Consider the following 27,526-nt stretch of genomic DNA (forward strand, 5'->3'; position numbering starts at 1 on the left):
TGGTGTCGCTGCAAAAAGATCCCCCTCTTTGCAAAATCCTAGATAACTGCTTGAAAAGTCGTTTGGTGTAAAGCTAGCATAACTCTGTGGCTAATGACACATTATTTTTAGGTGTGAGAGGGTGTGAGATGTTAGTCTGACAGCCTTTAAAAGACTCTTCAGAATCTTTTCAGTTTCCTGGTACGTGGTTAACGTAAGGCAAAAGAATAAACCTTCTCATTGTTAACAGTTTTATAGTTTTGTCTTCAACCAGCAGAACTGGACTTCTGCAAATTAAATACCTGCTTTTCACAATTTGCATGCCCAGTCGCGCTTTCCAAAAACGTTTTCAGATCTATTTGCATAAACAGCATCCTGTTTGTTGCATTTTTAAGTAGGAATGCATCCAGTTTCAAAGCATGTGGGGGGACGCGTACTATATTCTCTTTGTCACGCACGGTCCTCCGTAAGCCACCTTAGTCCATCAGCTTACACAGTTTTTATGTGTTAAGAAATTTGTACATGTTTCAAGAGGCGTAGTGTCCACAATTACAGTCCCGGGCAGCAAAAGTTTGGACACCCTTACTCATTCATAGGTTTTTCTGTATTTTGTATTTTCTACATTGTAGAACAATATTGAAGACATCAAACCTATGAAATAGCATATGGAACATAATTTCATAAAATGGTATTTTTTAAAAAAACTTTCATATTTTAGATTCTTCAAACGTATGAATGACGCTTTGCACATTATTAGCATTATCTTAACCAGCTTCATGAGGTAGTCACCTGGAATGCTTTTCAATTAACAAATGCCTCGTCAAAAGTTAATCAGTGCAATTTCTTGCCTTCTTAATACGTTTGAGATCAAACAGTAAATAATAAAACTACAGTAAACAGCCCTATTCAACACCACAACTGTAGTAATCCATATGGCAAGAACGGCTCAGTTAAGTAAAGAGAAACGACATCCATCGTTAGTTTACTTGGAGACGTGAAGTGTCTCTCTTTTAATTAATAAAAATAAAGAAAAAAACATTTAATTAGAAGGTGTGTCCAAACTTTTGACTGGTACCATGTGTTTTTCCACAAAAACGGGGAACTTGGTCAAGCTGACCATGACTCTAAAAACCTGTGATTTATTCTCCGTGTGTTTTATTTTCATTATAATCAGTCAGTCACTAAAACTTGGCCATGGTCTTTTTTTTTTTTTTAATTTTATTTATTTATTTATTTATTTATTTTAAATAAGTTCAGTTACCTGATCTTTGCTTTGCATTGCTATAGTATTATATTGTTCATTGTTCATTAATCTCTTTACGAAAACATTTTGTATTTCATTGTCATGTCTAGGAGGATGTACATTGTATATTACTTCATTTTGAAACAAAAATGGCTCCTTGATCTGTAACTCTTGTGGTTTCCTAGAGTCCTCAGGAACAAACACCACCCAGTGTCCTGGCAGCGCTGGCTAACGGTTTTGCCGAGAGAGTAAACGAACCGTCTGAGCCCACATACAAGATCTGTGTCGACTTTAAGGTACGATGGAAAAACATTAGCACAGGCTAATTATGACTTTGACGGATAGCTGTTATATGTGCGTTTCTAAATAGCGATTAAATGGTAAGCCGATTAATAATTCTAAAATATGCATTGTCTGTGGCCTGGAGTCCCGTTCAGGCTCCGGATCCAGCACAACCCTGACCAGGGTAAAGACTTACTGATGATAAGTAAATGAATGATGCATGATCGATGGTGTAACTGCAGTTATTGTTATTGAATATACTTGAAGTTAACATGTTTAACTGAAACACTGTAACTAGACACGTGTGTTCAGGTTACCAGGACACTGAACTTTTGTTGAAATTGAACCCAGTGCCTGCATTAAACTATACATTTTGTAGCTGTTAGTAAAAGTACTTGTGTATCGGAATCTGCAAAAAAAAAAAAAAGTGTGAATGAAATCACTCATTTAAGTAATGAATTAATGCAGTTTCCTGTTCTGTATATCGGAAGAACTATAAAATATGCACCGAATTAATCGTAACCTACAGTTGAACTCAAAATTATTAGCCCCCCTTGTGGAATTGAACATAATTCTTGATTTCTCCATGAAAATGACCATTGACAACAAATGTTTTTATTCTTGAAATAAATGCACTATGAAGACATTGTCCAACAAGTTTCATTACGATATCTTATTATCACACTGAGTTTCAACCAAAAACAGCAAAAGTGAGATGTTCAAAATTATTAGCCCCCTGACCATTAGTAGTCAATTGTGTACCCTTTTTGACCCACAACTGACAACAACCTCTTGGAATAGTTTTTCACTAGGTTGGCACAGGTCTCCTGAGGAATTTTGGCCCATTCCTCCATTGCAAACTGTTCCAACTGGCCCAAATTGGATGGTTTTCGTGCATGGACGTTCTTTTTCAGCACTTGCCACAGGTTTTCTATTGGATTGAGATCTGGGCTCTGTGCAGGCCACTGTATGACGTTGGTCTTGGTATCCTTGAAGTATTGCTGGACTATTTTAGATGTATGCTTTGGGTCGTTATCTTGCTGGAAGACCCAACGACGACCTAAGCGCAAAGTGAGAGCAGACTTCTGCATGTTTTCCCGAACCAGACTGCCTGTACCTGAGGCTGCAAAACAGCCCCACAGCATGATGCTGCCACCACCATGTTTAACTGTGGGAACTGTGTTCACAGGGTTGAAGGCCTCTCCCTTTCTTCGCCATACATAGGCAATGTCCATATGCCCAAACAGCTCCAATTTCGTCTCATCTGACCAAAGCACAGACTTCCAAAACTCATCTTTCTTCTTCAAGTACTCACGGGCAAACTTTAGTCGGGCTTTGATGTGACGATGTTTTAGTAAGGGGGTTCTTCTGGGACGATAGCCCCGAAGCCCATTCCGATGAAGAGCCCTCACAACAGTGTGCCTTGACACACAAACTCCAGAAGAGGCCAGGTCAGCAACAATTTCCTTTGCAGATGTACGGGGCTCTTTACGGACATCTCTGACAATTTTTCTTTCCAGAGTTCTTGAGATCTTACACTTGCGTCCACGACCAGGTTTGTTCTTGACCGAATTTGTCTCCTTGTACTTGGCAATGATGCACCGAACTGCAGTTCTGGAGACTGTAAACCTCTTTGAAATGGCAGTGTAGCCTTGGCCCTTGTCATGAGCCTCCACAATCTTTTGTCGGAGTTCAAGACTTATTTCTTTAGTCTTCGGCATTGTGACAAATAGTAATCCTCCTCATTCATTCAAATGCCCTGTTCCTTGGAGTCCTTTTAAACTGTTGAATGGAGCCAATTGACTACAGGTGTTGCTAGGAAGCCAATTGATTGCACAGGTGTTGTTTAAAAGCTGATTGGTTAATTAACTGTGTTTTAAAAGCAAGAATCCACATGGGGGCTAATATTTTTGACCAACTCATTTTTACCATATTTCATATAAAGACAGCCTAAAACTAATTTCATATTCCAAAATGCACCACAAACATCTGAATAGTACTGGTGATTGTTTGTGTATATCAATTTTTATCAATGCTTTAAACATTTGGAGGATATTTGGGAAAATGTTCCAAAATTTAAGGGGGGCTAATAATTTTGAGTTCAACTGTATTTAATTGCTGATTGGGAGGGAAAAAAGACAAAAAATGATGAGCATGGAAGGCAAAAGGAAAGAATATAGAATGGTAAATTTAACATATTGAATCTTTTATCCCTAGTAACCTGATTATGTACTTAAATTTCTGAAAGCTCATCTTACACACATGCTTATTGTACTCCCCCCCCCATCTTATTGTGTACATCTGAATTTATTGTGGTGTCTCTTCGGGCCTGTACCTTGGGGATTCCTTGCAGATTGTTAAATATGGTGCACATCTGTCTGTGTTTTCCGCTACAGGAAGACTGCAGCTTGCAGAGTGTGTGGTTGACCGGTGGTTTGAGCATCCTCACATCTGTGCCTCTCATGCCTCCATCTGTCTGCCTGCTGTGTGCCAGCAAAGGGCAGCATGAGGTATGGACTGGGCTTATAAATAACCCACTGTTAGACATGTATAACTTTTTAATATACAAAGGTTAAATCAGTAGATACCATTGATATACAATTTCTAAAAAATGTGTGTGTTCAGTGAGTATTTTTACACATGTTTTAAAAGGTATTATTGTATTAAATATTAAAAGTTGTGCAGAAATGAAAACGCTGCTAACGATACCAGGGTCGTTTCAGCGGTCCTGGTCGGTTAAATCTTTTTGGTTTTCTTTCCCCCCACCACTGTTTATCTCTTCCAGATGTTGTTCTGTCAAGTATGTTGTGAACCTTTTCATCACTTCTGCTTGGAGCTGTCGGAGCAGCCGGTGGACGAGAATAAAGAGAACTGGTGCTGTCGCCGCTGCAAGTTCTGCCGTGTGTGCGGTCGCAAGAACAGACATTCCAAAGTTGGTCGAGCTTTTTCTTTCATTCATTCATTCATTCATTCAAAGATGTGTGATCCAAAGATATTTTACCATCAGTTTTACATTTGAAAGTGAAATCTAATGAGAAACATTTTGGTTATAATTTTTTTTATTTTTGACTGTACTCCTTTTTACTTCATGTTCCTGTGAGTTTGATAAATATTTAAGTGTGCATAGTTTTTTTTTTTTTTTTTTCCCTTTTTTCTCCTTTCTTAAAATAATTAATTAAACACACACCCCTTTGCTTTTTGTATTCTTTCTCCATGTAGCCTCTGCTTGAATGTGAACGATGCCAGAACTGCTATCATCCTGCCTGTCTGGGGCCGAACTATCCCAAACCCAACAAGCGCAAGAGGCCGTGGGTGAGTAAACACGAGGGTTGTTTATTTCTTGTTTGTTTTCCCCTCAGGGTGCTCTGGCATCAGTGGGGCTCATATAACAGTGAGCTTTTATAATTCAGGAAATGTTGTGTCTTGTCAGCGCACGCCTAATTTTATGCTTTCCATAGTCGGATGACAGTAACACACTCTTTGGTCACATCAAATGTACATTGTTCTTCCCTCAGCTAACTTTTTCTGTCAGGATATGAAGTATAAACCTTTTAGAAAGATGAAAAACATAGCATTTTAGAGCTGTATGAGATTGATCAGATGCAGAATTTATTTTGAATAATTTGTTTTGGTTGATCTGATTTGCACATGTCTAAATCAAGGCCTGGGTACAGTGGGGGGGGGATTACAGAAAAGCATTAGACTACTTTACCTTTTCTCTCCACTAAGGGTCTCTGTCTCAGTGAAAAGGCAAAGATAGGATTTGTTTGCTAACTTTGGGTTTCTCCACAGGTGTGTATGACGTGCATCAGGTGTAAGAGTTGTGGTGTGACTCCAGGGAAGAGCTGGGACACGGAGTGGAACCATGATAAGGGCTTCTGTCCTGACTGCACTCGGCTGTATGATCAAGGTGAGAGTGTTAAATGTACTGCAGTTACAGTACCAGTCAAAAGTTTGGACAGCTTCTAATTCAATAGTTTTAATTTATTTTTATTAATTAAGACACTTCATAGCTTAAAGTAATGATAGATGTCATTTATCTTTACTTAATTGAGCGGTTCTTGACATAATTGGTCATAATTGTTCTTAAAGGAGAACTGGAGGCAAGTTTTTTTTTTTTTTTTTTTTATTATTATTATCATCAAAATTCTATTTATCTCATTTTATTAAATATAGGAATGCATTTCTGACAGCTATTTTGTCACTGCTATAGCAAGTTATGAGTGTTTGAAATATAGCCTAGGTCACAACCGGCTGTATGTGCTCCTACAGCCGGTCTACGTGCAAAAAACGCAAGAAACGCACAGAGGGCACGCGTGTGACGTGCTGATTTTCGAGCCGTAGACTGGCCGCAGACCGGCCACAGAGGTTCTTTGTCATGTCAAACAAACTCTACGGGCGCTTACGTTTTTTTCAGGTTGCAAGACAAACTTACGGCCAACGTGCGTCTTTCTCCATGAACAAAAAAAAAAAAAACGCAGCAATTTGGGAAACGCCAAAAATCGCACGGCCAAAAAATTGTACGTCCGGTTGTGACCTAGGCTTACGCTATGTAATATATTAGTCCATATGTCAAAGCAGTGTCTGTAAATGAGATTCGCTGAGACCTGTGCGAGACATCATAGGACGGAAGTAAAACGTACAGCGGAAATCAAAGTGACCAACATCTGCCAACGTTGTTAGAAGACGCGCACGCCCTCATTCAAATGCTGATGTAATCAAGCTGGAAGTTTTCCCTGTGTCCGAAATCACTCCCTACTCACTATAAAGGGCACAATATAGTGGGGACGCCATTTTGTAGTGCTGTCCGAAACCTTAGTGAGGATTATGTGGGAAGTGAGCTCAGTATAATATGTATTTATAACAAAAATACATGCATGTATTTATTATTTTTGAAAACCCACCAGCCGCCTGATCTGGCACGTTTTAATTATGCGACAGTAATGACGTAAGTACCAGTGTGACAGACTAGTCCTTATCCTGTTGTCTTTCCAACTCTTCTCTACTCCACGTTGGTTCAAAGTCATATGGAATAGTCTCCATGTCACGTACGCAAGGGAGGCGGATGTATGTGCTGAAGTATACAGTTTAATAAAGTGCAGAAAATATATATATACACACACACACACACACACACACACACACACAGTGAGACAAACAGGCAAACAATCCAAAAGGGCAGGCTAGATCAAAAACGAGAATACAGGCAAAAGGGTCGGTCGAGCCGCAAACAGTACATCAAAGGCTAAGCGAGGACAAGAACGAGAAATGGGCACAAGGATTGTGAAACAGGAAATCAAGACAACGGGTAGGAAGGCTCAGTAATGCGTACATGCGTATCATAATACTTTGCGATGCAAATGCATCAGCACAGTCCTTAAATAGGCAAACGCCCAGTTCCTTAATTGAACTCGGGTGCGCCTTGTTCACGGTCCGCGTGCTGGAGTCCACTCGGCAGGCACGCCTTCAGGTGCACAAGTCACAGCGCGCAGGACTGACACTCCATCACTGATGAAGCTGGCAAATCTCGAAATTAATCAAAATTGGAATGATGTGGTGATCTGGCCACTGTGTAAACAGTTTTCAAAATGGCGGCACTGACCCTTAACGTTTGAAGTCTCGCACAAGTCTCATGAAGATCGCGCAGATAAGCGACGCCTGCCGTGGACCATACGTACTACATTCAACATGGCTAAAAACCGAAAAGGCCGATAAGTGTAATATAATATGCCAATAAGAGTCACGATATAAGGTTAATAAAACCGAAAACGTAATTGAATAACACGGTAATTAAGAAATAAAGCAAGTTTCAAAATGACTTCAGTTCCCCTTTAAGTTTACTTTATTCATTATTCCTGTTCACCTGTTTTGTTTTTTTTTGTTTTGTTTTTTTTGGCACCACTACCACTCCTCGAGCTTTTGAGGTAGCAACGCTGTTCTAACTCTGACACGTCCGTCCTTATCCGGTGTAGTGTGCTTGTCTAAATCTTTGCACTAACCCCATTGTTATTGTCGTTTTTCATCCCTCTTTTTTGTTAAGATGAATGGCGGAATGTTCGCCCGTTATGGTCTCGCGCCCCTGCTGGCTCACTGCAGTACAATGTGTAGCTCCGCCCATCCCAATCAAGGCTTTTGTTAACTGTTGTTAAAGTGCACATCCTGGACCAATTTCGTTTTTTTTTTTATATGAAAGTATGTCCCTTTACACACTCCTCCTGAAGGGTAATTTTGCACAAGGCCATCTGTCTACAGCAGAAAAAAATAAAATAAAACACGTCTGGAAAAATCCCAAGGGAGTCTGGAGCCAGATTCGTGACGTCACCTGCGGAAGCGCGAGCAGGCTGTGAGAGCTTGCACAGTTTAAGTGCACAGTCTGTGTAGACCAAGTTTAGCAGCTAGCGATTTTGCATTGAAATATGGAATTGTCACCTGAGTGCAATGTTGCGTCACCTTTGGATGAAGAATATAATGAGATGTCAGAATTATTTCTTACCCTGGCAACAGTTAACTTGTGAATTGCCGATTATCTTGGTCTTTTTCTCAGCTCTGCTTCCGGGTGCCTCGCATGAAGCGCTCCCATTTCTCCCTCATTGTCCAGTCTTTTGGGAAACGATGAGTACTAATCCCATCAAGATTGATGTTGCTACACCCTCCTACGATACATCTGTTAACCATTTTAATAATTACGTGATAACGTTGAAGAAATTTGCAGAAAACCACCAGGTCGTTTTCTCATAAACAAACCAGCGCTGACGTAGGATTCAGAGGGAGGCGTCCCGCACGTGATGTCACGAAAATCAATGTTTGCCAGGAAATCCAAATGCCAAGTTTTTTCAGAGGTGGACCAATTCGCCTCAAATGGTTTGATTTCAACTGAATTTTTCTGGTATTGCGCAAGGTATAAAAAAATTGCAGAGAATGCAGAATGTTACAGATATTTGACCAAAGTTTAATATAAAATAGGAGAATTACATTGATCTTGCTCCTGAATTTACCCGTGATATGCACTTTAAGTTTACTTCGTTTATTAGTAATAAATAAAGTCTTCTGGGACTCGCTGGATTGACTGAAGGTGGGGGTGGGTTTTTTTTGGGGGGGGGGGCTGAACCACAGTCTCATTTGAAATTCCCAGAGTGTGATGTCTCTCTTACAGTAATACTTTGTAATGCACAATTCTCGTGTCTGATCTAATTACTGTTCGTGACCCTCTGCAAGAGCTGAGCAAGCACACTTTGCATTTTCTCTGCAGAAATGCAGTCTAGTATGGATCACTACAGTTGTGGTGTTGAATAGGCCTATTTACTATATTTTTATTATTTACTGTTTGATCTGAAATGCATTAAGAAGGCAAGAAATTGCACTAATTAACTTTTGACGAGGCACACTTGTTAATTGAAAAGCATTCCAGGTGACTACCTCATGAAGCTGGTTAAGATAATGCCAATAGTGTGTAAAGTGTCAAGGTAAACGGTGGATACTTGGAAGAATCTAAGATATGAAGCTTTTTTGTTTACCACATAATGCCATATATGTTCCATGTTATTTCAAAATTTTGATGTCTTCAGTATACTTCTACAATGTGGAAAATGGCCAAAATACAGAAAAACATACGAGTAAGTAGGGGTCTACAAACTTTTTGACTGGCACTGTCAAAGTGCCCCCCCACCCCAATATTAAGTAAATGTCTAAAGACTTTTTAGAGCAAGTCTCAGAAGCTTTAGATACTGACCCAGGAATAAAAGCTTCATGGGAAAACCTGGTGTCCGAATATTTCAAATAAAATAGATTTTCCATATAGCACATTTCCCTTTTATTCATAAACCATTTACACTTCACAAGAAACCTTTTGCACTGAACTCCGTGACAGGCAAACACCCAGGAACACTACATATCCTTGAGCCGAGTGTATAGTGTATGCGTAGTTTATTTAATTTATTTCCGTTTTATAATGATCTTAATTACAGCGAATAACTTGTTAGGTTCATTTCTCATCCTGACTTCAATTCTGTAAACAGTACTGACCTAGTTAACAGGTGATAACTAAATAATAATGCTAGTAATGATGATAATTTGCTGACACATACATATATAATTTTTTTTTTTTTTTTCTGGCCACCCCCATTTCCTTTTCCCTCAAGTCGGCATCACTACAGCTCACACGCCTCTGAAGCTATGGGAGTGCATCGTCTGTCATCACTTTGATAGTTAAGGGACACGATGAGACAATTAACATGCAATCTCACAAATAAGAACTGTTGCTGCTTTTATCTTTTTTTCCCCAGTTATGAATTTGTTTGCACTTTATATGCTGTACAAGTAATCTAGAGCATGAATTGATTGTAGTTGATTGTGTTAAGTGAAGAAGAATGGATGAGCACAAAGCTTCACCTTCACTTCTTTCCTCATTAAGCCCAGCGCACACCTTCCCGATTTTCATCGGGGCTTCGTGTGTCAGGCGATCGGTTACGAGTATACGGGCCCTATTTGATCGGTTCAAAATTCCCCGCACACATTTGCGAGACATTTTACACGTTCAGCCCGAATAGATGAGCGAGAGAGAGAAGTATTACATTTTGAATATTAGAATCAAAAAGGGATAATAATCCCAACTAGACAAATCAATAATAAGAACTGATTCTAATTTGTTCAGTCATTCTTAAAATTCAACTTGTTCCGGGATTCCGGACAAGCAATTTCTGTACCACTGATGATGCTATAATACTTTTACCAGGCATTTTCAAAGCTGACACAATTACAGCCATAGCTTCTTTCCTCTTCCCGTTTGCTGTAATCAGGTGAACTAATGTCATAAAGACAGGTGGATGCTTCCCAAGGTGACGCAAGTTGTGCTTCCTGGTCTGCAGTCCACATGTGATCAACCCTGACACTCCAGTTGGCTGTTTAAAATTATCATAACTGATGAGATTGTAGTAACAATCAGGGCTTTGAACCGGTTCAAGGAACGAAAACCGGGAACTTTTTCTATTTCACATGGAACAGAAACGAAACCAGAAACTTTATTTTTTATGTTCCGGAACAGAAACGCTTATTAAAAATAATGGTAACCGGTTAATACTAGTTTTTATTTCGTTCCCCAAAGTTTTCGTAGCCTACAAATAAAAAAGTCATTCTTCTCCTGCGCAAGTTTCTATGACCCGCTGGGGTTCACTTCCTGTGTGACGTTCACTGACTGAATGTAGAGAGTGGGAGGGTGGACTACTATCGCGTCTCCACATCTTAAATAAGAGGTAAATATTGCAGTCTATCGTTATTCAAAAACGTCAATTTCAAACACGATATCAATATATTTGTCCACGTTAATGAGAGGCTCGCGAACATTAAATGACGTTAACCTCTGTTAGCCTATCGATGCATAGGGCCTGACTAGCCTTTGGTAACACACTAAACGAATTATCTTTCATTTTTGGCACTTTTTCTGTTTGTGTAGATGGGAAGACATACTGAGAATCCAAATCGCCAACATTTGAAATAATTGTTTTGAATTATTTCTTGTCTTATTTAATGAAGGTTGTAATAGAATTAGCCTACATTTGGCTTAAGCTGGATGAGACAGAGACATAATTTTATAGCCATTTGTTAAACAGCTGACAGGGAACGTAATTAACCGTTCCAGGAACGAAATTTTTTTGTTCTAACCGGTTCGGGAACATCTATTTAATGGTGGAACCCAAAACCGGAAACGTTAAAATTCCGTTTCTGTTCGGAACGAACCAATAGGAAAAAAATTCTGGTTCAAAGCCCTGGTAACAACGCACACACTACCGATTGTGTTGCGTACGAGGAGATCGCATCCGAAAATATCAAGGCCAGTTTGATCTGAACCGAGAACCGAGCCCCCGCACACATTTACGACTCGCAAGCGATTTAATCGGCCCGACAAAATCGTAAGCAAATCGGGAAGGTGTGCGGTGGGCTTTACTGTTTAAATCAAGCGGATTCCTAATGTCTGATTTGATTTCTTCCTGCTGTTCTAGGTAACTACTGCACAATGTGCTTCAAGTGCTATGAGGACAATGACTATGAGAGCCAGATGATGCAGTGCTCGATATGTAACCACTGGGTCCATGCCAAATGTGAGGGATTGACTGGTGAGTTTGACTTCTGAAAGCCACATCATGTAGAAAAACTATGACTCCTCTCATGGAATAAAGTTGCAGAATTGGGTTCTTTTGAACCAAACAGATGTAGCGACGAGTTATTGAGAGGACGTACACACTGAGGAGCTCCCCTGAGAACTACACACCTTCAAGGACTTTGGTTCTGTTTGCTTTCACACCGCCAGTAGGAACGCTGGCGTGACATAAGCCAGCTTGCTAGTGTGATATGAACAGGAAATGCTCGCAAAGATTTTTATCGCCTAGGTGCGTCAAATTTGTGTTGTATTTGTTCATCACGTATTTCCAGGGGTGATAGCGTTCCGGCGCCGCGCCGGATTTCCGGCGTACCGTGGCTGGGGAAAAAAAAAAATCTAGTTCGACCATTGTCCTGTGTCATTCTGAGATGCGCAGATAGACAGTAAAGGGAATTCGCATGATATGGAACTAGTGGGAAAAAAGTGCCGTCACGGCACGAATTAGACCCTCCGAGGGTCGGAAGGTCTAATTTGTGCCGTGACGGCACTTTTTTCCCACTAGTTCCATATCATGCGAATTCCCTTTACTGTCTATCTGCGCATCTCAGAATGACACAGGACAATGGGCGAACTAGATTTTTTTTTTTTCCCCAGCCACGGTACGCCGGAAATCCGGCGCGGCGCCGGGACGCTATCACCCCTGTATTCCCCCCCCCCTTTTTTTTTTTTAAACACTAAGGTTAAGAGCTCTTGTTTACACACATCACGTTTTACACAGATTTTTAAAAAATGCCGGTTGCCGGTGCTGCACTGGCTCGTGTTCGAGCCACTCTTATAGTACCAGTCAAAAGATTGGACACCTCTACTCATTTATAGGTTTTTCCGTATTTTGACTCTTTTCTGCATTATTACATTACATTAATGGTATTTAGCAGACACTCTGATCCAGAACGATGTACAACATACCCAGAGCAGCCTGGGCAGCAGTTGAGGGTTAGGTGCCTTGCTCAAGGGCACTTCAGCCATTCCTGCTGGTCTAGGGAATTGAACTGGCGACCTTTTGGTCCCAAAGTTGCTTCTCTAAACATTAGGCCATGGCTTCCCCTCTATTATAGAACAATACCAAAGACATCAAAACTGTGAAATGACATCTAGAGCACATGTGGTAAATTTAAAAATAAATAAATGTGTTAACAAAATATTTTAGATTCTTCAAAGTAACTAGCATTTACCTTGATGCTTTGCACACTATTGGCATTATCTTAACCAGCTTCATGAGGTAGTCACCTGGAATGCTTTTTCAGTTAACCGCGGTGTCTCATTAAAAGTTAATTAGTGCAATTTCTTGCCGCCTTAATGCGTTTGAGCTCAAACAGTAAATAATAAAAATGCAGTAAATAGCCCTATTCCACAACTGTAGTAATCCATATAATGTCAAGAACCACTCAACTAAGTAAAGAGAAACGACATCCATCATTACTTTAAGACATGAAGTGACTTGTAATTAATAAAAATAAAAGCATTGAATTAGAAGGGTTGTTCAAACTTTTGACTGGTACGGTACACCTGGACCAATCGCAGTACATTAATGCCGCTTTTCCACTACAAACGCGGTTGAGTCGGGCTGAGCCGTGCCGTGCTGAGTCGGGCTGAGCGGGGCTGTTGGAGTTGCATTTCGACTACAACCGCGCTGAACCGTGCTGGCTGGAAGTGGGTGGACACATTGGGTGGAGTTAGCGAAAGTGGGTGGACGTCAGGTGATGTCGTTAAGCAGCGCAAACAGTGACATCAGTGAGCTTTTAAGCGGTAGTCTCACGACCCGAATAGTAAACAATAAACATGGAGGACATGGAGTCGTTAGTGTTGCTAGTCTTGGTGCTGTGGCTTGTTGTCACCGACAATGCGGACAGATACTGGCAAGAGCGTATAGATGAGGCGAGGCGCATAAGGCTTCATAATTCTCGTAATTCGTAATTCTTCTCCTTCCGGGTTTGCGGTGTTTACAGATCCCAGCGTGCTCGCGGGGCGTGTGTGGGCATGTGAGGACACTCCTCCTCACCAATCAGTGCACAGGGGAGTGTCTGCTCACGCCCCCAGCCTCACTCGGCTCGGTTTGGCTCGCTTCAGCCCCACTCCAAAACGGTGCGAGTTTTAGGGGCTAAGCAGGGCTGAAGCGAGCTGAGTCGTGCTGTTTTTTGGTAGTCGAAACGCGAGCCATGTCGGGCTGAAGTGAGCTGAAGCGAGCTGAAGTGAGCTGAAAAAGGGTAGTGGAAAAGGGCCATTATATCACTCATGCTTCCGCTTGTGCTGGGGGAGTACCTAACCTGAAATAGGAGCTTAAAAAAAGGGTCCCTCAAAACTGCGTTCTAAGAACTGCAGTCATTTTTAGTTCCTGCAGTGCGGACTTATTAAAAAGGGGAACATCCTCCAGCAGTTCTAAGAACTAATGAAAAAGTTATTTCGGTTTGAAAGCACCTCTTGTTGGTGGTTGCAGATAAGAACTGAGGCTACATCCACACGACAACGGCAACGAGATTTTTTTTTTTTAAATATCGCGTCCACATGGGCAACGGATCAGTAAAATATCAGGTTCATATGGCAACGCAACGCTTGCTGAAAACGATGCAATACACATGCCGCACCACAACGTGCGCTGTAAGACGGTCCCATTGGAGACACCAGAACAATAGAAGTAGACGCATGTGCATAACTGCGCATGCACACAGTGACTGTCACTGTCACACGCACACACTTTCTCACTCCCTATCCTATGGATATAGTCCCTTTAAATCACGCGCTTGTTTTTTGAATGGAGACGCGGAAAGAGGAATGAACGGGGGTAGATGGAAGCCGGTACACCAACATTCTGATATCCTCCAGAATTCTTTAATGGTCCGGAATAAATTGAATGCTACACGTTGATGGATTACTTTGTTCTTCTACGCCCTTTTTGAGGAATGTATTGTCGGACTTAAACCAACATCTGAAGAGGTGAGATCGCTCCTTTTTTTTTTCCCCTATTTTTGCTGGCGGGATTGACTCTGCCCTAAGGGCTATTCTCTCTCTCTCACACACACACACACTCTTTTTCTCTCTCTCTCTCTCTCTCTCTCTCTCTCTGCACCATTACACAATAAATATTCACAGTGAAAATATTTTGTAAGCGCGTTTCATGAACCAAGTTATAGGATTTGTTGACAACTCGCATCGAGTTCGTTACACTTCTACCCAGCGTGAAGCACTGACGGTCATGTGGTTGTGACGTCATCGTAAACAAATCCGTTCTACTCATCCAGACGACTTCGCAACGGCTCCGTTGCCAGATTTTTTTCACTCTGGTACCCGTTCTCAAAAGATTTCGTTTTGGGGTACCAAAAAGTGCCGTGTGGACGCCAGGCCGAAACGATTAACAATTTTATCAGATTCACCTGAATCCGTTGCCGTGTGGACAGGCAATTTTCTTTGAGTACGACCAGATAGTCCATTCCCCCCCCCCAAATGTCTACTGCTCCTCTTTTCAACTTGTGAAAGAGAGAGTAGTTAATGTGGACATCTGGGATCCTGAAAACCTGTTCGGCAATCCCTGTTTATGATCATACCTGAAAAGACTGCAAAAAAAATGTTAATTATATTTCTGTGCCTCATTTAAAGTGTAAATTGTGTGTGTGTGTGAGAGAGAGAGACAGTTAATCAGATGATTAATTAATAATTATAACCTACTTATATTATTAGCTCATCGTGCATATCCTGGACCAATTTCGGGTTTTTTTTATATGAAAGTATGTCCCTTTACACACTCATCCAGAAGGGTAATTTTGCACAAGGCCATCTGTCTACAGCAGAAAAAAATAAAAGCGTTTGGAAAAATCCCAAGGGAGTCTGGAGCCAGATTCATGACGTCACGTGCAGAAGCGCCAGCAGGCTGAGAGACCCTGCATGGATTCAGTGCACAGCCTGTGTAGACCAAATGTAGCAGCTAGCGATTTTGCATTGAAATATGGAATTGTCACCTGAGCGCAATGTTACTTCACCTTTGTATCACCAATATTACTTCACCGTGTACCACACAAACACAGGAACACCTAATTTAGAGTATAGTCTCTCCCTCTTATTTCTTAGCCTGGTAACAGTCAACTTGTGAATCGCCGATTTTCTTGGTCTTTTTCTCGGCTCTGCTTGGTCCTCTGCTTTTTCCGGGTGCCTCGCACGAAGCATTCCCATTTCTCTCTCATTGTCCGGTCTTTTGGGAAACGATGAGTACTAATCCCATCATGATTGGTGTTGCTACACCCTCCTACGATACATCTGTTAACCATTTTAATAATTGCATGATAATGTTGAAGAAATTTGCAGAAAACCACCAGGTCGTTTTCTCATAAACAAACCAGCGCTGACGTAGGATTCAGAGGGAGGCGTCCCGCACGCGACGTCACGAAAATCAATGTTTGCTGGGAAATCCAAATGCCAAGTTTTTTCAGAGGCGGACCAATTCGCCTCAAATGGTTTGATTTCAACTGAATTTTTCTGGTATCGCGCAAGGTAAAAAAAATGCAAAATGTGACAGATGTTTGACCAAAGTTTAATATAAAATAGGAGAATTACACTGATCTTGCTCCTGAATTTACCCGTGATTATGCACTTTAAGGCTGAAGAGATGTTACCGTGGCGTGGCATCCGTCGTCCACAGTTCAGTTAAATCGTATCTCCTCCATCAATTCTCCACGTTTTCCATTCTGATTTTGTTTGAAAGAGCTCTTCACACAAAACCTGGTCGTTGTTTTGTCAAATTGTTTGCTAACGAGTTAGTAATTAGGCCAAATTAACAGCTTTTCCAGACCTCTCACTAGAATTGTATCTCCTCTCTCATTTCTTATCTGATTCCAGTTCTGATCGATGTTTTGGTAGATCTTCCCATGAGGAACAAAACTTTTGGTTGTTGTAAACAATTTGTTTATGACCTGTTTATTTTCAGTTAAATTGCATCTCCTCCCTCAGTTCTCAATGGATTCTCAATGCTTCTGCTTGTTTTATTTGAAAGAACTAGACCTTCTGCAGAACACTTGGTCATTGTATTGTCAGTTTTCTTGCTAACAAATTAGTAGGGCTGTCAAACAATTAAAAAATTTAATCGCAAATAATCTCAATTTCATATAGTTAATTGCAATTAATCGCATTTTTTTAAATCTATGTAAATGAATAAGGCTTTTAAAGTGAAATGTTACAATTAAAATGGTGAACACATTTTATGCTAAAAGTACTTGTTAAAAACTACTGGGACAAGAGAAAATGGTAAGGGAGTTTATTCACTCACATACTAGGCAGTACTGAACATACAAAACGCAACATTGGATTTTGTGATGGATTAGGGAGCTGTAGTCTCAAATATAAAACATGTAGACACATGCTACTGTGTCTCAGTTCAGACATGTGTGACAAAAGAAAATAAAAATGAAATAAAACTTCAATTGTGCTGGAGTTGTATTCAGTCACAGCCTATAGGACTTCACAGTGCTGTGCAAACAAAAATAAATTGCAGTTGGACTTCTAGACTGGTACCAAAATTCAAAAAAGTGCTTATTTAAGGAGTTAAAGGCATTTTTGAGACAAAGTCGACAAACAGTCTTATTTTGTCAGTTTGGGTGTGCCGAATTCAAATCTGCAATATGCCGAGCTCTATCTGACCTCTGTTGACCTCTAGAGGTCATTGAACTTTGGGCCTGTAAACGTCTCAGCTGAACCCAGTTTCTCAGCTTTCTAAGGAATGAAATGTACTAAAATGATTAATGAAGTTAGCAAATGGCCTTGTTTGTTAAATGTTTGGGTGCTGAATTCATTTTTCATTTGTAAAACGACATATGACCTCTGACATTCCATGTCCCAACAGCCAGCCGCTGTGTCCGGGGATCAGGTCGTCGAGGCCCCTGCCTTGCGTGGAGGAGTTTAAGTATCTCGGGATCTTGTTCACGAGTGAGGGAAGGATGGAGCGTGAGATCGACAGGCGGATCGGTGCAGCCTCCGCAGTGATGCGGTCGCTTTACCGGTCCGTTGTGGTGAAGAAGGAGCTGAGCCAAAAGGCGAAGCTCTCAATTTACCGGTCGATCTATGTTCCGACTCTCACCTATGGTCATGAGCTTTGGGTAATGACCGAAAGGACAAGATCGCGGATACAAGCGGCCGAAATGAGTTTCCTTCGCAGGGTGGCTGGGCGCTCCCTTAGAGATAGGGTGAGAAGCACAGTCACTCGGGAGGAGCTCGGAGTAGAGCCGCTGCTGCTCCACATCGAGAGGAATCAGCTGAGGTGGCTCGGGCATCTTTTTCGGATGCCTCCTGGACGCCTCCCTGGGGAGGTGTTCCAGGCATGTCCCCCCGGGAGGAGGCCCCGGGGAAGACCCAGGACACGCTGGAGGGACTATGTCTCTCGGCTGGCCTGGGAACGCCTCGGTGTTCTTCCCGAGGAGCTGGCCGAGGTGTCTGGGGAAAGGGAAGTTTGGGCTTCCCTGCTTAGACTGCTGCCTCCGCGACCCGGTCCCGGATAAAGCGGAAGAAGACGAGACGAGACGAGACATATGACCTCTGATAACCTCAAGGTCATTAAACTTGGCCTATAGGCCTATGCATTTAACGACGTTTTTAAACTGACTTTACTCCCCCAAAAAGAATACGAACAGACAAAAAACAAATAGAAAGGAACAAATACAACATTAAATGCCAGTCCATGTACATGTGACTTACTTTTCACAATGAGAATGCCTAGGCGATCACCTTACATAACATTGCATTACATTTAGCGGTTATTGTTTATACAAAGCTACTGAAAAAAGGACAGATTCAGCAGCATACAAAATGTGGGGGCATACAGGGTATACAGGTTAATCAGGGTTAGTATATATGAGAGTTTTTTTCTTTGTTGTTTGTTTTTTGTTTTGAACGGGGTAAAGCCTTTACAAAAAACAAACAACAAAGAAAAAAACTCTCATATATACTAACCCTGATTAACCTGTATACCCCCACATTTTGTATGCTGCTGAATCTGTCCTTTTTTCAGTAGCTTTGTATAAACAATAACCACTAAATGTAATGCAATGTTATGTAAGGTGATCGCCTAGGCATTCTCATTGTGAAAAGTAAGTCACATGTACATGGACTGGCATTTAATGTTGTATTTGTTCCTTTCTATTTGTTTTTGTCTGTTCATATTCTTTTTGGGGGAGTAAAGTCAGTTTAAAAATGCCGTTAAATGCATAGGCCTATAGGCCAAGTTTAATGACCTTGAGGTTATCAGAGGTCATATGTCGTTTTACAAATGAAAAATGAATTCAGCACCCAAACATTTAACAAACAAGGCCATTTGCTAACTTCATTAATCATTTTAGTACATTTCATTCCTTAGAAAGCTGAGAAACTGGGTTCAGCTGAGACGTTTACAGGCCCAAAGTTCAGTGACCTCTAGAGGTCAACAGAGGTCAGATAGAGCTCGGCATATTGCAGATTTGAATTCGGCACACCCAAATTGACAAAATAAGACTGTTTGCCGACTTTGTCTCAAAAATGCCTTTGGGTGTCACAATTCTGGATTTTGATACCAGTCTATTCAATAAAGACATTTATTGTCCTATCACAGTGCTACAGCATACTGAAATCTCACTTTACAAAAGTATTTTAGAAATGCAAAGTGCATACCAAAACCAACTCAGTCACACTCTTCTTTTTAAATGAAACTTCCCGTTTAACAGACCTTTCTCCATCACTCACACTTACTCTTATTGAAGCAGTGCGCGACAAGCCTCAACATGAACTACGGGTGACTCGCAGGGCCAAATTAGAATTTGCGTTAACGGCACCATTTTTTTTAATCGCGATAAATTGAGATTGCGTTAATGCGTTATCACGTTAACTTTGACAGCCCTAGTAATTAGGTCAACACATTTTCTTCTGACTAGAATTGTATCCTCTCTCATTTATCCTGCAAATTCAGTTCTGGGGTGGGTTTCCCAAAAACATCATAGCACAAAGATCATCGTTAAATGGTAGAGCGAACATCACAATGAACACATTCTCTCTCCTAATTAAGATGCTCTTAGGCTACATCCGCACGACAACGGCAACGAGATGTTATTAAAAAAAATCGCGTCCACATGGGCAACGGATCAGTAAAATATCAGGTACATATGGCAACGCAACGCTTGCTGAAAACGATGCAATACACATGCCACACCTCTAGGTGCACTGTAAGACGGTCCCATCGGAGACACCAGGACAATAGAAGAAGTAAGGACGCATGCGCATAAGCTATTATGCGCGAGACTTCATATTAGCCACAAAGTCAGGAAAATCTGTTCGTAAAGTTACGTTATAATGACCAAATACAATGAAAAGTATTTTTCCAGTCTCACCTGTGAAAGGTAATCCCATGTGATCTCGTTTGGACGGTAAACCTGTTGGTACAGTTAAACGCAGCACATGAATGAGGCATCTTTATTCTCCACTTTGCCCCATCCAATATGGCGGCGAGGATGACGTATGATTCTACGTGGAAGGCGGCGTCTTTAATGGTCCGGAATAAATTGAATGCTACACGTTGATGGATTAATTTGTTGTTCTACGCCCTTTTTGAGGAATGTATTGTAGGACTTAAACCAACATCTGAAGAGGTGAGATCGCTCCTTTTTTCCCTATTTTTGCTGGCGGGATTGACTCTGCCCTAAGGGCAGAGTCTCTCACACTCTCACTTTGCACCATTACTCTAAATATTCACAGTGAAAAATATTTTGTAAGCGCGTTTCATGAACCAAGTTATAGGATTTGTTGACAACTCGCATCGAGTTCGTTACACTTCTACCCAGTGTGAAGCACTGACGGTCATGTGGTTGTGACGTCATCGTAAACAAATCCGTTCTACTCATCCAGACGACTTCGCAACGGCGCCGTTGCCAGATCTTTCCACTCTGGAACCCGTTCTCAAAAGATTTCGTTTTGGGGCACCCAAAACGCTGGTGCCGTGTGGACGCCAGGCCAAAACGATAAACAATTTTATCAGATTCACCTGAATCCGTTGCCGTGTGGACAGGGCCTTAGTGTTAAGAGGCTTTTCAGAAACTCACTGCTGACAGATGTTTTGGGTCGATCTTCCCTCGGGAAACAAAATGTAGTCCTTTGTTGATTTTTCCTGTTGTAAACAGTTTGTCGTGGAGGTTGGTCCTCTCTCACATTTCAGTCCTGTTTGATGGTTTGGTAGTTATGGTTGTTTTTGATGGCAGGCCAGATGAGATACTATGTCCTTGATGTTCTGGTCAGGAAATTGATAGTGAAACAAAAAGTATAACAAACGTCTTTATCTTTTTGACCACACTTTCCTGTTTTTTGTCACCCACTTTGTTGTTTAATACATTGTTGAACTTTGTCCAGCGCATGTTCTTCATGAGAAACTACTAGTTGCTTCACTGTTTTCCCTGAGTTTTGTTAGTGACCTTTAATTCTGAGAATGTTCTAATGATAATGAAGGGTTTGGGGTTTTTTTTTTTTTTTTTAACCTTAAGCAAAGATGTTCTCATGCTTGAAATCTGTTCTTCCTTGTCTTTCCAGATGACCTGTATGAGATCCTGTCGAGTTTGCCAGAGAGTGTTGTGTACTCCTGCCAGCCCTGCACTCGGGCCAGTGTAGTTCGGGAGAGTGACGGAGGAGGCTGGAGGGAGCTCTTGCTGCTGGAGCTCCGAGCCGGAGTGGAGAAAGTGCTCGCCTGCCTGTTGAGCTCGACTCTCACTCAGCACCTGGTCACTTGCGACGAGGTGCGGCTCACGTTACACTTTTCGAACAGACTCCTCCTAACCCCAGTGTGTACATGGGATTTATTATAAACGTGCTCCTTCAACTCCTCTCCTGCTTGTTCTTATAGTGTACAGCTCTGGATGACATTGGTGATGGAGATGTTCTTTCTGTGTGTGATTTGCGTGCTGTAGGGAAAAAGTTTGACAAAGGTCTTTATACAACACTGGTGAGTAATTGGTCAAAGTTTCACCTCATCGAACAGATTTTTAAAAGTACGCCTTGTATAAGTGAAAACAAGGAAATGTTTTGTGTCCGATGTATCTCGTGTTCAGTAAAATACTTCACTGAGAGTGTTTCTTGTGTTTAGACAGTTGATAAAATTCCTGTTCATGTCACCGTGCAGAAATCTTTCCATGAGGACGTGGTGAGAGTGATTTGCAAAAGGCTAGAGGAAGAGGAAACCTTACCAGAGGACCAAAAGCCAACTGCTCTGGCTCGCTCTTACTATCTAAAGGTCAGATTCAGTCCTTACTCTGTTTCCAACTATTTAAAAGGCGTTATATTGATGTCCACAAAATAATTCATCCAGCTGCATTTACTCTGCATTTAATAAAACTAAGGTTTGACATGTTAAGTATTATGTGGTGGTGTTTAGGTGGTCTGGATTTTATTCATTTTATTTTTTTTTTCTTGCCCCAGAAGTGGATTTTACCTAACTATTAAAAGTAGAGCATTGTATGTTTAAATGATGGCTAAAATGTTTACTATTTTCCATCCATTTTCACGTTCAGCTTATGGAAGAGGTTTTCAGCTGGTTCAACAGTCAAGATCCTAAAATGTGGGATCCACGCTCCAAACATCTACCAGCGTGAGTGTTTTTTATTTCCCTTACGCATTTCTTTGTCCATTCTTTCATCAGTCAGCTTGCTGAGAATAAAATACTGTGTTTTTCATTATTAAAATTGTAAACTGATATTTGACCTGGATATTTGGGATGAATGTTGAACTCTGAGTGTGAGGGTGCGGAGGAAGACTCAGGAGGCAGGTGGAATTTAAGCAGAGCTCTGGGCTCGTGTTTCAACACCTTTTCAAAACTCGATCAAAAAAAAAAAACCCACATGAAAAAGGATTCATCAAGAATTTGTGTCTGTGTGTGTTACACGCTCTGCCAGTTCAATTCCCCTCTGGTTACAACCGTCACTGAAAGAACAAAAAGTGCATAAGTAGATTAACAAGACTCAACTGTGTTATCTGCCGGTTCAGCCCGCCTCCTCTTCATCCACAGTAGCCGCTCGACCACGCCCTCACTGCCGCCAATGGTTCCTCTCCGTGTTCTTGTTGGTTGGGTGAGGTACTGGATGAGGACGGTCACCTGCAGGACCCCTCCCTGCAGCTCCTATTAGAGCGTTTGGACCTGAACAAACAGTTAATGCCTCGGTCGCAACCGGCTGTACGTGCTCCTACGGCAGGTCTACGTGCAAAAAACGCACGGAGGGCGCGCGTGAAACGCACGGAGGGCGCGCGTGTGACGTGCTGATTTTCGAGCCGTAGACTGGCCGCCGACTGGCCGCAGAGGTTCTTTGTCATGTCAAACAAACTCTACGGCCGCTTACGTTTTTTTCAGGTTGCAAGACAAACTTACGGCCAACGTGCGTCTTTCTCCACGAAAAAAAAAAAACGCAGCGATTTGGGGAAACGCCAAAAATCACACGGCCAAAAAATCGTACGTCCGGTTGTGACCTAGGCTTAACGCAGTCGTATTTAAGTCTTCATATTTATTTTAGAACAGCAATTGGAACAGTTTTTACAATAGAACTCTTTAACAACAGAACAGTTATTTTACAATAATTAGTTTTACAATAGATTATTTCTTTGCAGGGCTGTGAAAAATCTGTGGATTCGATCACAAAAATACCGTTTTTGTAAATCGTGTATTTTTGCAAAAAAAAAAAATGTAGGGGGTGGGGGTACTCTGCTAATGGTTGGGGACCGTAATCACTGACGAGTACATTGTTTACTGCATGGGGGGGAATCTAACGCCAGGTGTCTATGTATTTTACAACATTGTACATGTTATATATACACGACATCGTAGACCATTTTACGACACGGCACCATTTCTTTCTTACCATTTTCGGGTTACTCTTCAAGCACGTATTGACAATATAGCTTGCGATTAAGTGATGATAAAAGATTTTTTTCGGTATGTCTGTGTCGCGGAGAGACATTGTACAGAGGGAGGATGGCGATAATGACGATGTGAAAAAAGTAGACAAGGAAAATGGTATCAAGAATCCGTGGAATTGGCGGTGGCTGGAATTAAGTCAGAAACCAATATCTTTATGAACACATCTGAAAGATCAAGGAACCAGGCAAGGCGTACTGCACGTTATACCATCAGGATGTAAAATACGGATTGGGAGGAAGAACGCACTTGGTCGATCGTGTGCAGGGAAAGAAACATGCAGAACTGGTGAAATTAAAGCTGTCAAATTACAGATTACCAGGTATTTTATATCTTTTCATATTTCTGTTGATCATGCATAAAACTTTTTTACTAAATGTTTATTCGTGTTATTTTTAATTTGCCGCGCTGATTGTCGTGTAAATGAATTTAGCATGATAGCCTTAGCATGATCACAGATAGATAGATAGATAGATAGATAGATAGATAGATAGATAGATAGATAGATAGATAGATAGATAGATAGATTTTTTTTAGTGCAAGTTGTCTTCGGATTTTACTTTTTTTTCTATTTCACAGCCCTGTCTTTGACTTTTTTTTTTTTTTTTTTTAACAAATATTTACAAGAACACATTTATTACACTAGAACATTTTTTAACATATAAATCCACGTCCATTAAAAAGGTTAGCTTAGGACCGGCTGTCTTGAACACTTTCGTCAATCTACCTACAAAGTGTGCAACTTTTGTTGTTCATGGATCTTATTGGGAACCAGCAGCTTGAGTGGGGAATGTTTCTGCATGGTCTCTTTCCACGTGGTCCTAGTGCCTGCACACCTAGGGTTGGGTTTGTTTCTTTTTGGGGTGGTTGTTGTTTTTGGGATGGTGTCGTTCCCCCTCCATATAATGGTAAGGGAAACATTAGCCACAGTTACTTTTGTAAAGCTCAGTGACCTTTTAATAAATTTTCTTTCTCTATACTTTTTCTATTGTTTTCTAGTGGAATGCTCTCGAATGCTGTGATACCGCCAACAAACGAGCATGTATTTGCCCAGTGGAGGGAACAAGAGGAGAAGAGCAGGACTATGAACACCACCAAGCAAGCAGGAGGCCTTACTGAGGTCAAAGGGGAAGATGGAGCAAATATCTCTACCCCTCTGTCTCGCAGGCCTGTCAGTGGCCAATATAGAGACTTAAGCATGAGACTCAGATTCACTGGTAATTACACACGTTTGTTTGTTTAAATATTCTTTGTGAGGCATTTTAAACGATTGATAATGCATTTCATGAAATCAACAGAATGTCATCAGAACCTTAGTTGTATTATAACATTATTTTTGTGATGACTCTTTGGTGCTGTGGCAGGGAAAAAATCACGAACCTCCAGAGAAGATCTGGACACCGGGTGGTCAAAGGAGGATGAGCGGCAGTGTGTCTTGTGTCAGAAGTATGGTGACGCAAAATCCAGTGTAAGCAAGCGATGATCACACTCAAGTCATTTTCAACCTGCGACGCTTATAAAAGTCTCTTCCAGCTTAGTCATTCAGAAGATATGAAAGTGAAACCCCGACACCAGTCTCAGGAACCATGTTAGTATTTGCTTTTTCTTTTCTTTTTCAACCTCTGCAGGATGCAGGCCGTCTGCTCTATCTTGGACAAAATGAGTGGGCTCATGTCAACTGCTCCATGTGGTCAGCTGAGGTGTTCGAGGAAGATAACGGCTGCCTGATGCACGTGCATAGTGCAGTTGCTCGAGGTCGCCTTATGGTATGGCATGTTATAGTTTTGTGTGCGCGTGTGATCACTTGATCTGTTGCGTGAGCCATATTCCACAGTGTTGTTAGTTTAAAATGTCTGCTACATGGGATGAAAAAGCTTTAAAAGGGCTGAACATTAGTGTTATAATACAGTATATAATACAGCAATACATTACATTGTTATAATACAGGCAGTATCAACAAAAACCAGACAGAACTGGTTGTGATTGGTTAAGAACAGTAACTACTGAAAAAACGGAAGGTGGGGAAAATAAAAAGCGGGTCTTTCACAACTTCAGATACATAAATATCATGAGTCAGGCATAGCTTTGTTCTTAAAAAAATGAATTCAGACCGTTTTGATTTATTGCCTGCTGAACCACGTGCTGCTTTTTAATCTGTCTGCATGGTTTCTGCATAGGATTGTCAACTGACACCTTCAAATAGCATTGGCTCCTCAGTTCAGCTATATGTATGGTCAAATACCAAAAAACACAAGCGTGCACATTTACATTTAGCGTCATTAGTGCGTACATACCAATCCGTAGCACTGTGGTGAGTAGTTAGCTTCGCTAATGTTACTTTTTGGACCTGTGACTTTAGTAGCTAGCCATGTTTACTACGAAGCTAATTTGGCCAAGTATTATAAGTGTAATTAAAACCAAGCACCTCGTGAAGTCCTTATTATAGACTCTTCATAAGGCTTATGTAAACGAGGTTTTTAGCAAGCTAGCTGACATTATGCTAAGTAGTACACTGCAACCCCGCTAGAACGAACTCCTTGGGGGACGTCCAGATAGTTCATGAAACCGAAAAGTTTGTAATATTGAAATGGACCCACTTGTTACATCAAGCACTCACTCTTGCATAAAACAAGACCAGCTGTGTTTGAATTAAAAGTAAATATAAATTACTTGCACGTTTACAAAGTAAAGGAAATGAGTCACACTTGCCGTCGTTTGCTTGCCACACCCTCCCCCCCACCACCTCCCCAGCCCATCATGTTAATTTGCAGCTATGAATGAAGTTTCCGAGCTCTTTTGCTTTAAAAGTTAAAATTGAATTTTTCCATATGCCATATTATTTAGACAAATTGGCTGCTTTCTCACCACACTTTAGACACTCCAGGATATGAAGATGACGGAGAGCGAAAGTTCGTAGTAAGAGTTTGTTATAGCAGGGTTACGGTGTATTTACTTTCAGGCGCTGGTTATATTTGCTAGTTAACTAAGATTAGTCTAACTAATATATTGCATAAAATTATCATCAAAGGAGCCAGTAATGTTAACTGTTGTGCATTTAAAACCATTAGCCAGGTTTGCATGCAGGTTAGCTAGGATTTAAGCTAACTGTTATATTGTGTAAGCCTGTATCCAGGTTCGCTAGTGAGTGCTAGCCCAAATGCTACCAGATTCTGTGATAAAGGGGAAAAAAAATAAAGCTAGGAATAAATTAACTTCCTGTTTTTATCCAGTAGATTTTCATTTAAAAAAAAAAGGACTCTGCATTGTTTGCTAGATGTTTTTTAGCTCAGTATTTTATAATGTAATAAATGGTCATTACTGTATGTATAAGGTCCCGCTGTAACATTTCTTCGCTTGTTTCCACAGCGATGTGAACGATGTAACCAGACTGGGGCAACAGTGGGCTGCTGCCTTACCTCCTGCCAAAGCAACTACCACTTCATGTGTGCCCGTTCTCGCAACTGTGTCTTCCAGGATGACAAGAAAGTCTTCTGCTACAAGCACCGTGATCTCATCAGTGGAAAAGTACTGCTTGTATTGAACATGATATTTTTATTTTCACTGATTTCTCATGTGTTTACAGTATAAGTGGTTTTGAACATGCTCTCACGTCTTGACCTTTCAGATCATTACTGGACAAGGGTTTGAAGTTCTTCGGAGGGTCTACGTGGACTTTGAGGGGATCAGCCTTCGCAGGAAGTTTTTGACAGGATTAGAACCAGAGTACATTAATATGATGATCGGTAAGCATCTCAAGGCCAATGAGAGAGTGTTGACTAAAAGTGATAATAGTTTTTGTTATTGTTTGATACCCGTTCTGTGCAGTTATATTGTTTTTCTAATGTTTAGGTTCTCTTCAAGTCAAGAAACTTGGGAAGCTAAATGAATTGTCAGCCATTCAAGGAAAACTTTTTCCAGTGGGTTATGAGTAAGTAATTTTTGACTCACTGTTGGTTATTTGAACTCATGAAAATATTGT

At 41.0% G+C, this 27,526-nt stretch overlaps 1 protein-coding gene across 1 annotated transcript in view; it reads left to right on the forward strand.

The window, feature by feature from the left end:
- The window catches only part of kmt2bb (lysine (K)-specific methyltransferase 2Bb), a 99,043-nt gene that overhangs the window by 42,630 nt on the left and 28,887 nt on the right, over positions 1 to 27,526 (forward strand). The window contains exons 11-26 of the mRNA XM_060944266.1: positions 1,408 to 1,518; positions 3,901 to 4,014; positions 4,290 to 4,436; positions 4,724 to 4,816; positions 5,297 to 5,414; positions 11,500 to 11,613; positions 21,180 to 21,382; positions 21,490 to 21,588; positions 21,766 to 21,876; positions 22,154 to 22,230; positions 24,547 to 24,764; positions 24,912 to 25,015; positions 25,176 to 25,313; positions 26,914 to 27,072; positions 27,173 to 27,290; positions 27,397 to 27,475. Of these exons, the coding sequence (XP_060800249.1) occupies positions 1,408 to 1,518; positions 3,901 to 4,014; positions 4,290 to 4,436; positions 4,724 to 4,816; positions 5,297 to 5,414; positions 11,500 to 11,613; positions 21,180 to 21,382; positions 21,490 to 21,588; positions 21,766 to 21,876; positions 22,154 to 22,230; positions 24,547 to 24,764; positions 24,912 to 25,015; positions 25,176 to 25,313; positions 26,914 to 27,072; positions 27,173 to 27,290; positions 27,397 to 27,475 (2,003 nt within the window). The remainder of the gene's footprint in view (positions 1 to 1,407; positions 1,519 to 3,900; positions 4,015 to 4,289; positions 4,437 to 4,723; positions 4,817 to 5,296; positions 5,415 to 11,499; positions 11,614 to 21,179; positions 21,383 to 21,489; positions 21,589 to 21,765; positions 21,877 to 22,153; positions 22,231 to 24,546; positions 24,765 to 24,911; positions 25,016 to 25,175; positions 25,314 to 26,913; positions 27,073 to 27,172; positions 27,291 to 27,396; positions 27,476 to 27,526) is intronic.

This window comes from Neoarius graeffei, chromosome 17, assembly GCF_027579695.1.
Source record: "Neoarius graeffei isolate fNeoGra1 chromosome 17, fNeoGra1.pri, whole genome shotgun sequence".
Lineage (NCBI taxonomy): Eukaryota > Metazoa > Chordata > Actinopteri > Siluriformes > Ariidae > Neoarius > Neoarius graeffei.